Below are 13,980 nucleotides of genomic sequence, written 5' to 3'. Positions count from 1 at the left end.
TGGCCTGCATTTTTAGAACTCTTGGCTAGACAATGAGGTGAGCATCAGTATGGTTTTGCTCTTTCCCCCTCCCTCCCCACCATATCTACCTCCCAGGACGTTTCCTAGGTGGCTGAGATATGAAGGTTCTCACTTCCCCCCACCCTACCCCAGCACTTCTAGTGAGAGCAGGAAGTTACTGCCAAAAAATATTGCTGATCCCTACCTTCACCCTCCTCCACGTCTTCATCCTCATCAGACTCTTCCAACCAGCGGTTAGAGACAAATAAAATGAAGCATTCGCCTAGAACTTCCTCTCCTTATTGCTGCTCGTCTCCCAGGAAATGGAGCAGATTCATTTGCTTCTTGTCCAGTGACCGACCTTCCTAGAGGAGGCCCTTGCCATTGCCTCTACACTCCAAGAACAAGCCTCAGCTTGTCACGGAGACTCTAGGTACTGTAGGCATTCCTACTTCTCTCACCACCTGTGGACAGACACTTCTCGAGGGAATGTCGTTCCCCCAGGGCCCATACTGCCACTCAAGGAGCACATGGGCTTGCCAGTCTTATTCTCACTATCCTTCCCAGTCCATAAACAGGGGGCAGAGGGAGTCTTATTACCCCTCCCCATTCAGGGCAGTCTCACTCCTCCTCCAAGTCACTTATGGTTTGATCCCTCTCTCAGCATGGATCTTACCCCTGTGCCATCTCTTGGCCAAGGCCCTTGTACCACCATGGAGGAGTGCTGCACCAGGACACTTCTCTCCAGCTCCTGCCCTTTTTCTTTGCCAGTCTCCCACCAAGACCTCCAACTGGAACTTCCATAGGGGATCCCTGACAGTAGGGAGTCCATCTACACTCCCTTCATCCAGGGCTCATGAACAGGAGTGGGAGCTGAGATCTATCTATGATGCCTCCTGCAACTGGAGAAATCTCCAGCTAGCATGACCCTGTGGGGCACCAGACTTCATACTACCGGCCTCTTCCAAAGCTTTACCCCTGGACCTTGAGCAGTGGTTTTAAGAGGTCATTTTACTAATTTTGAGCTTAATGATTTTGGGGAAGTGGCCTCTGCTTGGCTTTGCCAGCAGTCTCTCTTTTGGAGCAAGTATTGGGCTCTGCTTTGGAAATGAGACATTGATAAGGCTACCACGGTCAGAGAAGTGATGACATTATATTGATTGGTTTGTATTTGAAAATTCGTTATTTTTTTGTACTTTGGTATGTATGTACATTTTTTATTGCAATTTTTTATTTTGTCATTGTCCACCTTGACCTTCCATTATAATCTAGTGAATCTCTCATTTCAGGAACATTGACTGAAAGGATCACCTTTTTTTAATGGGTGTGCTTGGATTAAAGCTTGTCTGTTATTTATTAAGCATTTATACTAGTTTTCAGTCTTCTGTAACTGTAACAGAATGTGATGTTGAGACAAAGAATGCAGAACCTCTAAGTAAAGTGTGTGAAATGAGTCTTTTAGTGCATTTGCAAGACAGAATATTTACGGGGCGGGACAACTTTTGTTGTGAAAGTCAGTAGTCACTTCCTAAAACATCATCCTACCCCTAATAAAATTATCTTTGAAACTGATGATTTCTCCAGATTTACTGTAAATTGAGCTTTGGTCAAAGGTGATTGTGTACTTGTATTGTAGTGTTTTCTGATAAATGAATATATATTGTCAAGACTATCTGATTTATGGTGGGAGTGCATGTTCTGTGGTGGCTGCCTTCCCTGCTGTGTCTAACACCCTCCCCCCTCCCTCTCAGCATGCGTGCCTCTGGCCCTACTGAAAATTGCCCTTCCCAAACTCAAGAGCTTTGATGGGGTTATCAATTAGACTCCATTATGGTTACTGTGGCATTGATGGGAAACCTGGTGGAAAGGACACATTGTGATTGACCTGCAGGCACAGTGACACAGTACTTCATTCTTCCAGGTCTTGCTACATTAGCCACCTTTCTCAGCTAGTGCTCTTGCCTCCACCTCAGTCCTGGTTTTGCAGCTCCTGTCCCTTGGATTCTCAGCTTCCCTCTGGCTATGTGTTTGGGCTCCATTCTGATGGAATATTGATGAGTATGGTCTGTTGTGGCTCTGGGCTTGGTTGCCGCTGGCCTTTGGGTTTTTTGGTTCATCGTTTACCTTTTACAGATCACATGGATTCTGCCCTCCTACTCACCTTACTTCATTAATGTTGGAGTATACTGTGTTGGAGGATTGCTGCTCTGATGGTTCTTGCTCTTTCAGCAGATTGCTTCCTCTAAGTTTGGAGTGAAGTTGGCTCTTTGGGTCTGCCTAGTGCCCATAAGACTGCCTTTTCTTTGTCTTCACCTTCAGCCATTGTAAAGGTTGCCTGCCTATTTTACTCACACTCTTGGTTGATGCTTTGGCCCTTCATGATGGATATGGATGTCTTGTCACTAAATTTGATGAGCTGTCACCTTCTTCTCTCTCCTGCTACCATTAGATCAGCTGTGTTCAGGATCTTGGCTTCTTCATTGGCAACTGCCTGTGGCCTGCATGGTTTGGGCTGTCTTCTCAAGGTCTGTCATCTTTTCATTGGCTTTGTCATGGCTTGGTGCCACTCCAGAAGCAGCTTTCAGTGGTTCCCCAGAAGAGCTCCACATTCTTTTGGTGGCACTGGCTTTGCATCTTTCCACTTTGTTTCTTTGGGGTAGCCGTGTTAACATTGGTCTTCGATGGCACCTGCCATCCCCATCCAGGAAGGTGTCTTTTTTTTTTCCAAGGTATTTGAAAAATAATGGTCACTGGCTGTAGGTCATGGGTTCTAGAGATTCTTGTTTTGGCTGCTGCCTTGTCTGTTCTTGACAGTTTCTTGTTAGTAGTCTTGTCTGTTTGCATGCCTTATGTTTTTGGCCATCCCACTTGGAGATGGTTCTTTGGCAATGATGTGGCCTATAGCTGTGGAACCATCAAAGAGGTTTCATTTGAGTTATTCAGCATCTTGTGTTGGCATTTCCTTGTTTCAGAAATGTTGAGAGGTTGTAACCTGATCTTCATTTCCTCCAGCCCACTAGTTCTTCAACTTTCTCAGTTTGGGAACAATGGCATTGGTACAGCCATCCATTCACCAGGAGTCCCTATTATTTATGGCAGCCCAAGGGACTTGTTCTCCTGTGTCCCCTTTCCCTTATGAGTTCCACTGCTCCCACAACAATCCCTAGGGAGGTTCTTTGGACTAAGTTGGGGCATATCCTTATCCTTCCTATCAGTTTTCCTGAGTTGGCTCTGAAGGAAGTGAGCCATTAGGGTTTCAGGTCCCTCCTCAGGCTGTAGACAAGCCTTGCCCCCTCAGCCAGACCGTAATGTGTATGAATCATTCTTTCAGATTATCTTGTGAGGCTAGGTTTTTGCTGCTACAACTTTATATGGCTGTTAGTCAAGAAATTGCTTCTCTTCCCACAACCATCTTGATCCTAGATGGATAGCCCTTTCTTTGCAATTTCATACGATCAGTTACCTCCAGTTCAGGACATGAAGCCCATCTGGTGAGTGCTGGGTATGTGAGATCAGGGCTGGAATGGAACTGAGTTTTACTGGGATTTTTTTTTTTACTCGAGTCACAGGCACTCTTTATTATTTGAATGATGACTGTATCATGAGTAAGAAGTTGTCAGTAGCTCTACCTTCATCTCACTCCCACTGAGTCCAGAAGGATCAGGTTTGTATTCACTTTGTGTGCTGGCAGTGGGGACTTACATTTCTATGTTGAGATCCTACAATGCTTTCTTGCCTCAGCTGTCATGTTGAGATCCTACAATGCTTTCTTGCCTCAGCTGTCATGTTGAGATCTTACAATGCTTTCTTGCCTCAGCTGTCTCGGTCATACTCTATGAGACTAACCCTTCTGTAGGTGCCACAGGTTCTCCATTTGGGATGGTCTCTTGTATGTTTCCAACACAGTTACAAATTCATAGAACTTTTTGTCTGAACTGCTGCCTGTTTCTACTCATGTGTCATGTAGTCCTCTGTGACCAGACACTGTGGCTTGAATAGTGGCTGGCACTACATATTTGGTCTAGGTATGCCACCAACACGTTCACTGTTTGGTCTGTTGAGGTGACTTTTGGTGAGTTTTTAAGCCTTGTGAAATACCAGTAGGCTTCTAACACTAGCTGGCCACAGCAAGAGCAGATCCTGGGCCTCCTGGGATTCATCATGAATTTCTTGGGTTTCATCAGGTTAAGAGTTTCTTCTTTAGGGGTCTTGTTTCTGCAAGTTTCATCCTCACCCTCGGTCACAGCTTCAAGTGTGTGGCTTTCTAGCTTGTCTTATGTGGGTGAAGTATTTTTAGGAATTGTTGCAGTTGCAAGTTCTACTTTCTGCAGTTCTTTTGCCATGAATTTGTCAGCAACTGGGCAGGATTCCTGGCTTTGAATGACAGCCTATCTCACCACTGAAGGTCATCTTCATCAGATTATGATTTTTTACTGTGTTGATTGTTAAAATCTTAATGCTGCCTGTTTTCAGTCTTTTTTTTTTTTCTTTGCAACCTTTTTTTTTCTTTGATTTCAACTGTAATGTGTTCCTCTCATTTAATGATTGTTTATGCCTTACTGGCTGACTTTCTGATTTTCATGGAACCCGGTCTCGCTCTGATTCCGACACGAAATGCTGAGTTGCTAGAATTCAGACGAAACATATGATGATTTTAAACAAAAGTGGTCTTGACCTTAGTTTATGCTGCCTTACTGGCTGACTGTATGATTGTCAATCCTATATATTTTTATGTAATTACAGTAGATCCCTCACGCTCTGGTTTGTTTCCCCTTGCCACAAGCTGCCGATTTTAAAACGTTTTTCTTAATTTTTATAACAGACTCTACAGTACATTTGAGCTTATTTTTAATATTGTTTTATTAATTTAATGTAATGCCAGGCTTGTTTTTCATTGTATTTATCATTAACAACAGTTTTTTTTCATTACAGTACATTCCAGTTGCTGGCCCTAGATTGTCCTCCTGGTAGGCCAATTTTTTACAGTATGCATTTAAAACTGTAAGGTTGGTTATTTAACTCTGAACTTATTTAATTGTAATGTGTGTAGTATTTTTTACAGGTTCTAGTGACTGGTGGTGGTTGGTCGAAATTTCTGTTGCAAAATCGAATTCGACATTCCTTTAGAACGGATTAGCGTCGGAAACCGAGGTACCACTGCCTTCCCATATTTTAGACCACCTTGAGGCTTTCAGGAGGTGCTGGCCCTCGATTGTCCTCCTTTTGCTTCTGGGTTGGACTCTTTACATCTAGATTGGTTCCCTTCTGTTGCTCTTATTGCGCTGCCTTCCACAGGTCAGGAGGTGCTTCCTCTGTAATATGTAATATCTCTGAACCTGTCTTCAACACACTGTGACCTTTTGTCCGTTTACCCCCTAGTAGTTACTTCTTAGGAATCATTGAGATTAACCTTTGGCTGAGAATTTTTCCATCTTGGCTATAAAGATTCTACCTTGGGCTTGTGCTCTGGCATCCTAAGGTGAGTTTTCTTTGCTCAGGGCTATTGCTTTGTATGTTTGTGACCCTTTGACCACTTTGGCCTTTTTGTCAGCCTGTGATCTCTTCCCTCTGTAGAGTGGGAACTAGGCATTGCCATACTCTATGCTGGAGTTTTTTTTTATGTGCCATCACTCTTAACACTATGGTTTTCCCTTCCTTGTACTGTAGTTTGCCAGCATGGCTAGCTATACAGTCACCCTAGATATGGTGTTACATCAGACACCTTACTCTTTCCTCATATTCCTTCATAGATGTCAGGCAAATATGGCGTTTTTTCCTCAGTTCACAGGTTTATTCCTCGTATGTCAGTGGACATCTGTCTTTGGGTTTTCTTCCACTGCTGACCCATTGTTAATGGTAGTGCCCATGGTAGTGTCCATTGCCTGGAGATCCTTCCATTGCAGGTTGTTAAGCACAGAAGCACTCCTTTTGGACCTATCCTTAACTCTCTGCCCTTCCTCCTAAAGGACTTATGGGAATTATGTCTTCTTGGATTCCTCTGCTTGAATTTCTCTCTCAAATAGGAATATACGATGACTGGGTTTATGAGAGCACACTATGTTTCTGCAATAAAACAAGTATTTGTACAAACCCTTTTATCATAAAGTCCGCCCTTCCTTTCACACTGTCTCATGGAGATTTGTTCTATAGTAAGGAGTATTGATGGGTGCAGAAAGTAGAAGAGGAAATGTTGCTTTGTGCACTTGGATGTCTCCCACACAGTTAAAGGCTGTTTTTTATGAATGAGGTGTTTAACAATGAAAACAAAAGCTTTGTTGATTTTATTCTATTAAAAGAGTTCAGCCTGTGCTGTAATATTTATTTTTTGCAGTGGTTTCTATTCTGATAAAGATAACCCACAAGGCTCTTGTAGCAAGTAAGGGGACATATTAGAATTTAGAATTTAACTGATTTTTTTTAAATATTTTTGGTAAGTTTGCAAAGAAGGAAAATCCAACTCTAGTTATTTAAGGTATGCAGTAGATGTAGTTTTTTTTAAAAAACATTTTTGGTGGAATTCTATTCAGGAAAGTATTATTAGTTGAAAGATCAGTAGATTTTGATTTTATTACATTATGCAGACTGTAAATAACAAGCATACTGTACATACTGTATACTGATTGGCTGTTCCTAAAAGAATGTAAACAATATCATTTAGTGTTATGACGCTTCTTAATTATGTTTTTAATTTGTTCTTCATAGATGAAAGAGAAGTGAGGTATTCTGTCATCTCTGGGTTTGTCTTCCTGAGGTTTTTTGCTCCTGCCATTCTGTACCCAAAGTTATTTGACCTTACAACAGAGCAAATTGTAAGTTGTATACTTATAGTTTTGAGCAGCTTCCTGTGGAATATATATTTATAGCATTTTATAACATGACTTTTTACTCATTTTGGTAATAAAAACTTTACCATTTGCAAACCTGTTTGAAGAAAATTTATGTTCAATATTCCTACTGAAGGATCCAGCAACACACCGGACATTGACTCTGCTCAGTAAAACAGTACAGAGCGTTGGGAATTTGGTCAGTTCTCGTACATCTCACCAGAACTTCAGAGAATTGTACATGAGGGAAGTGTTTGCGCTCTGCGTCACCGACAAACATGTAGATGCCATGCGAACGGTAAGTCAGTAGTTGTATCATTTTTTAAATTACTGTTTTCCTTTTGTTATTCAATGTTTAAAGTATTTAGCAGTGGAAGTTTCCCGCCCAAAACTTTTATCATCTTGAATTACTGTAAATTTGCATTTCACAAGTTGGATTATCAATTTGTTATGATCTGTCAAATGTCTTCTCAAAATTAAACAAATTCCCTTGTGTATACAGTTTAAAAGAGATAGTTGATTAGCTGATTTGGAAAATGGGAAATTATCTCAAAGATCTCTCCTTGCATTCTGGGGATCAGGGTAGGGCACATGACATTCCGTGTGGTTTGCCAGCTGGTATGATTAGAGCAGATGGGTCAAGCATTCACTTATACTTCTCTAGTGATTTTGATATTATACTTTTTGGTCTGGTAATGGTTGTACATTTAGAAGTCAGTGCCTTCTGGATATCTTTTGTGGAGAATTGAACTTCATAAAAAGTTTAATCTTTTGGAAATTTGATTTGTTGGTCCCCTTTTTATATTTGCAAAGATAATCCTCTTAATATATCTTGTTCCTTGGGTCCCTCAGATTTCCTGTTAACATTGATAATAACCTTAAGCAGTTCTACCCCTCTCTCTCATTAAGCGTTAAATAGTAGAGGAGTCAAGAAACAATATCATAATACTGGCGCCGCTGGAATTATTGAAGACACTGAGAAATTTTCGGATACTGCAAATGACAGCCAAAATAAGATTATGAAAACTGTTAAGCAAACCACATACTTCAGAGAGGAGCATGAAACTGGAACTTACTGAATCTTGCTTCATAGTCTTTTTTAAACTCTCATTGGAGTTTTTTTATGTGGATCTCATTTCATTGAGAACTAGTGTAGGCTTGGGAAATGTAAAAGACATAGGCATTATAAAAATACCAGCAGTGTCATATTAGTGTAAAGTGAGGCAGTGCATTTGAAGACTTAATTATTTGCTAACAGAATGCATTTACTAGTGACTAAATGCTAGTATTATATTGAGGATACCCATTCTCCTAAAACAAGTGTGAATTTTTATGTATCAAAGAGAGATATTGGCTATTAGAGTCAGTGGAAGAACCACATATAGAAAGGGAAGAAGACCTAGAATAATTTGTATGTGCATACAGAACAGAAGTCACAATATAAAAGGAATTTGCAATAATATAATAAAGGACTGGAGAATGATAAACATATAAAAGTGCTATTTGTGGGAGAACAGCATATCTGTGTAGCACAAAATTTCTTGTGTTGCATAGTGTTGGTAAACACATATAGGGATATGAGTGAATTATGTAAAAAGGGAATAAATAAGAATATATATTTGATTCTAAGAGATAGGAAGTTGTACTGAAGTAGATAATATCATGGTGATCACATAGTTTGTTAAGCTAAGCAGAGCAGTACATGTTTTGCCATACAAGTGTTAGAGAGGAGAAAGGTAAAGAGTATGTAAAGTCCCTGCTCAACGTTTTCTCTTGGAGAACATCCCATTTTCTGCGGTGCCTTTCCGCGACCTAAGGTCGAGTGGAATATGTATTTATCATCACAATTATAAACTATGTATATATTGTCTTTCCAAGCAATCATTTATTTTGTACAAGTAACAAGATATTTATTTCATGTGTCAGACATTATCACTATGTTCTCTGTATAAACCTGTCCTGTTTTTAAGGAACTAGTTTGACCTCAGGTCACCTGTAAATCTTTGTACGAGTGGTCTCTGCGCACTACACTGACGTCTGCATCCCGCTTTATAAGCAGCTATTTTTTATCAATAAATCAGCAGTACTTGTCTCCCTGCTCATTATTTCGCACCTCTCTCACAAGTATATTAACAATAGAAGAGTTGTTACATTTGTTGAAGACATGAAACACTTGAATTTAAAGGGGGAAGAAAACAAACAAAAATATGGTGTACACATGCAGATTTTAAGATCTAGGAAAAGGTTGTGTTTAAAGTCTTTGAAAAATGTTAAATCTTTCCGTCCACTTGCAATCACAACTGTGACTGCTTTTATATACAGTATTGGCTTATGGTTGGTGTACAGTAACACATATAAGCTTACTCCATTTACCAGTCCAGTAAAATGTATAGGTAGGCAGAGGGATTGCAGCAGTCACATATGGACACCAGAAAATAGCCACCTATAATACAAACCCAAATTAAGTAATATAATTTAAAATATTTCCTAATGTTTTAATATATATATATATATATATATATATATATATATATATATATATATATATATATATATATATATATATATATATATATATATATATATATATATATATATATATATATATATATATATATATATATATATATATATATATATATATATATATATATATATATATTTCTGGGCTCGACCTGTGTCACCCAGTGAAATGGTTCCAATAGCACACATTTCTAAGTATAAATATTGCTAAATATACCGGAGAAAAAGCTATCCATAATGCCAGGGTTACTACCCCTGGATCGAGCACCACAATGGTGTCGGTATGCACAAGGGGTGAGTGGTAACCACTATCACAGGTCTTCATCCTATAGATTTCTCTATTCTCAAAGCCCCAAAATTGGAGGAGCCGCACCAACGGTTACCTCCCACTCACTGCCAACCACCGCTCACGCCCACCATCTTCATTCCAATCTTAGCATGAACACGCGTACACCGTTAAAATTTTCTTTGGTGATTGTGTTCTCTTTTTCAGCTCAAATCATGTCCTCCAACGAGAATTTTCCACCATCTAAGTTGAGTACTGTTTTTGGTTGGTTTTTTAACGCAAGAGGCATTGTACTTATGAACTGTACGTAAATAATGCTTAACAGTGTAAATAGTTCTGATATGCAGCCGAGCGTGGGCTGTGTTTGCCTCTTTCCCGTTTTCGACCTTCAGTCTCAGCTTTCTATTAGCAGAACGAATTCTGCTAGTTTTTATCCATACTCCATTCAGTTTGGAGCTTAATTGGAGAAATTACCATGTCGCTGGTAGGAGATGAGGAACCCGGTATCGTGACCGAGCTAGGCTCATCCTTTTCTGATAATAGAATTTGAGTCTTTTATCGGTTTCTTCCTCCACCAGCGAGTTGATGCCTTCTCGATGGTGTTATTAATTTTATCATGATGATAGCTGATATGTACAAGGATGGATGGCATGTCCATTCCTGGATTAGTTTATGCATGTGATTCAGGCGTCAGGGTAGGCCATCTTGGTACCTAACGTTACCTATATAACCAATGTTTTCTAGACCTTCTCTCTGCTTGAGTCATTTATGTATTTATATATGTTTAATCTTTAGGCTAACCCACATCACGAATGATTTACTTTGTTTTGTTGTTCAGATATTAGGTAGTTTTAATTCTAATTTAAGGTAGTTAACTAGCCTAGCCTGCCTAGGCTAGGCATGACAGCTCTTACACGATGCTCAGGCTACCTAGCTCTCCTGACCAGGCCGTTTTACGGTTTTGGAGGGGGAAGTTAGGCTAGTGAGGGAGTTCCCCGTTCACACCTAGCCCACCTGACCAGGCTGTTAGGTTTTGGAGGGTGAGGTTAGGCTAGTGAGAGAGTTCCTCATTCACAACTAGCCCACCTGGCCAGGCCGTTAGGTTTTGGAAGGTAAGGTTAGATTAGTGAGAGGGCTGCTCGATTCATATTTTGCCACCTGATCAAGCTGTCTCGGTTTTGGAGGGTGAGGCTGAGTTAGTACGTAGGTCGTTCTCTCCCCACACCGGTGGCACTAATCCTGGCCTTCCTGTCCAGGCCAAAAAGCTTTGGTTTTTGGAGGGTAGGCTAAGATCAGTTAACTCCAGCTTTTTCATGTATGTAGCCTAGTCCCCCCTTTTTACCTTAACGTTTAGAATTTGGCAACGTTGCCGGAGCGACATCCTCGTAAGAGGAAAGCCGTTCGCTTGCGTTCGGCACCCCCGCTAGGAGGTTATATTCGGCTTCCGGAGGGTGCTACCCACCTGACCAGTCGCCGTTCGCCGGGTTTCCGCTTCTCACCTACCTTTCCCTTAACGGGCGGTGTTTCGTTAGCTCGCTTCTAATTGCCTTTAGTAGTTAGTAGCTGGAGCGTCGAACACTGTCCCGTGGAAGCAAATAACAGTTACGATATGTTAGAATTCAAGTCTCCGCTGGGCTAGTCGGTTCTTTCGTTGTTATTGTCCATTTATCCACTCCGGTGGGTATGGTTCACGGTCTGTTTGGCGGTTTCCATTATATGGTTTCCGCCCTGGGCGACTGAGAGGTGGGCCGTACGCGAACACCCTATTCCGCTCATATTACGCCGGTCCCATATCATGCGACACAATGAGATTTCAGTGACTAATCACGGCGGAGTATCATAGAGTATCTGTTTATAACATATTTATAGTAGTTAACCATTCGGTAGCATAATCTATGTTTTTAGACTTTTGCTGCCGGACTCGGTTCCGGCGGGTTTTGCCTTGATGATTCGCATGTATCATCATCCATAATCTATGTTAAGGTAAACTGTGGCCGCCGGACTTAGTTCCGGCGGGTCTTGCCTTAATGATACTCATGTACCATCATTCCACTACAGATGATGCGTTGCCAGAGCCAGGGTGCATGGCCGTTCTCCAGCAACCCTGCGGACACGGTGTGCCGCTCACACTCCAGCTGTGCGGTGCATGTTGGAGACCTGACTGTTTGGCACCCGGACGGCTGTGAAATTTGTTACGCTCTTTACGAGCTAGTGTCCGATGAGTTGGTAAGTGATAGGAGACCACTAACTTTTAGTCTCCCTTTTTTTATTTTAATGGCTCATATGGATATATACGAAAACTGGGAGAATATTTTCAGTAAGTCCTGCCTTCTCTTCCAGCAATCCGTGCCTCTTCACTGTCGACCCTGAAGACCTGGGTCGGCGGATTTGGGAGGAATGTTGTGTCTGGCTACCCCTACGTGCTGTCGGAGGAGATTTGCAATCTCCTCTATCCGGGTGCCCGGATCTCCGCCGCAGTGCCGAAGGAGGTGGCCGCCCCACTCATCGAGAAGATCAGGCAGGAGACGCAGCCCTCCCAAGACGACAACCTGTGCGAAGAGGTGGCGGCTATCAACATCCTAGAACGTATGAGCGTTGATGACCAACTGGTAGAAGGTAGGGTAGTAAGTGAGGCAGGTGAGGATAGTGTAAATAGAACTCTATTTAGTTCACCTTCTTCTTCCTCTTCCTTCCAGGGATTTCCGAAGTCAGCTAACCGTGGGGACAGATCTCGGTCTGTTATCCCCAAGGTGAAATCGCTGAAAAAGAAGGACTTACCAAAGTCCTCTAGACCTCAAAGGTCTAATTCGCCAGCTCCCTCTACGTCGTCACTGGCTCCCAAACCAGTGGCGTCCTCAAGTAAGGCTACTCCCTCTTCTAAGGGGTGGAGGTCCAGAGATTCAAAGGCTAAGCCTCCACAGCCTAGCTTCGACTCTGAGGCCTTTGTCGAACTGCTGATGCAGAGGATCGACTCCAAGGTGGAAGCTAGGCTACAAGATCTTTCGTCTCAGCTTGTCACAAGCTTAGAGACCTCCGGACAGTCAGTGCTGTCATTGGCACAAAAGCTGCAGGCCCAGGAAAGCTTGCTCTTCGGATTCATCCAATCCGGAGCAGCACAGCAATCACATGTTGTCCCGGATGCCTCCAAACTGCCCCCCCTTTGATAAGGGGAACCCGTGGCGGCTGGCCCTGCATGCTCCCCTGCATAATGGCACACTGACTATTGAGGGTTTGGGCACTCGTCATCTGGAAGAACTAGAGTTCTTTCCAGCCGACCTAGTGCCTCCCTATCCAGGCTTTGCCAGGTTAACTGAGGAAACCTGGATTAGGTCTGATAAGGTCCCTAAGGAAACAGTCATCTTTCGCAGGGACCAAGCTCAATCTGCCCTAATGCGCGCTCTCACTGACTGGGAGTGCGAGAACACAAAACTTACTCCCTTTAAGGGAAGTTTCACGATGTTCTCCGTAGGTGACTCCATCCCTACTCCCTGCACTACTAAGATTGCAGAGCTGACCCTCCAGGCTGGGATAGATGGCAAGCCTATACCTCAACTCCGGGAGACAGATCCTACTTCCCTTCTCTTCCCCAGAGATTCGGAATGTTGGTTGGGAGCTCCGGCAACGTTCACGGTGGGGAAACTCGATCCCGAGTGTGCCTCCACCCTGTTCAGCGAGCACCTTCCCAGGATTCCGGAGGCTCTACTGAAGGCGGAGTATGAGGCTCTGCTGAAGGCGGAGTATGAGGCTAGGTGCAGGTTGAGTCGCTCCCTGCATTCCATCACCATCTCAGAGGTAACAGCATTAGTTTATAATGACGAACCTCTGTTTCAGGTCCTCACTAAGTCGTTATTGGCGTCCTTCCAATCGGACCTTTATGACTTTGTGGTTGTAGACAGAACTGCCGGAAACACATCTTTGCAGGCGCCACCATCAGGCATGAGCCCAATAGACTCATGAAGAGTTCTATCTGGGGACCTAACCTCTTCCCAGAGGATGAGGTCAATAATGTCATGGCAGAGGCAACCAGAACGAACCAGAGTCTTCGCTCTCGTTGGGGCCTCCCTTTCAAAAGGAAGTCCTCTGAGACCTCCGGACCTCAACCTAAGGGAAGGAAAAGGTTCAGGAGGTTCCAGAGCTATAAGTAACCTCAGGCTCAAACTGTGCTTCAGGCAGTACCGGTCTCACAGATCGGCCAGCCTTCTACATCCAAGACACAGCCTCAGCAGCAGTTCGTACTGATGCAGCCGGCTCAGCAAGCTTCTGCTCCGCCAGCCTTCGTGACGTCCCCAGCTTTCAACGCCTCGTTTGAAAGCCAAGGGGCAGTTCGAGGCTACAATAGACATACGG

General features: G+C 42.8%; 1 protein-coding gene across 6 annotated transcripts in view; it reads left to right on the top strand.

Annotated features, from left to right (window-relative positions):
- The window catches only part of RasGAP1 (Ras GTPase activating protein 1), a 933,257-nt gene that overhangs the window by 509,001 nt on the left and 410,276 nt on the right, over positions 1 to 13,980 (top strand). For all 6 annotated transcript variants that reach the window (XM_067084371.1, XM_067084369.1, XM_067084372.1 and 3 more), the window contains 2 exons: positions 6,703 to 6,809; positions 6,961 to 7,122. In XM_067084371.1, the coding sequence (XP_066940472.1) occupies positions 6,703 to 6,809; positions 6,961 to 7,122 (269 nt within the window). The remainder of the gene's footprint in view (positions 1 to 6,702; positions 6,810 to 6,960; positions 7,123 to 13,980) is intronic.

The sequence above is a fragment of the Macrobrachium rosenbergii genome, chromosome 41 (assembly GCF_040412425.1).
Source record: "Macrobrachium rosenbergii isolate ZJJX-2024 chromosome 41, ASM4041242v1, whole genome shotgun sequence".
In the NCBI taxonomy this organism is placed as follows: domain Eukaryota; kingdom Metazoa; phylum Arthropoda; class Malacostraca; order Decapoda; family Palaemonidae; genus Macrobrachium; species Macrobrachium rosenbergii.
Note: the sequence above shows the minus strand (reverse complement) of the source record. Positions and strands in the feature narration are given on the sequence as shown.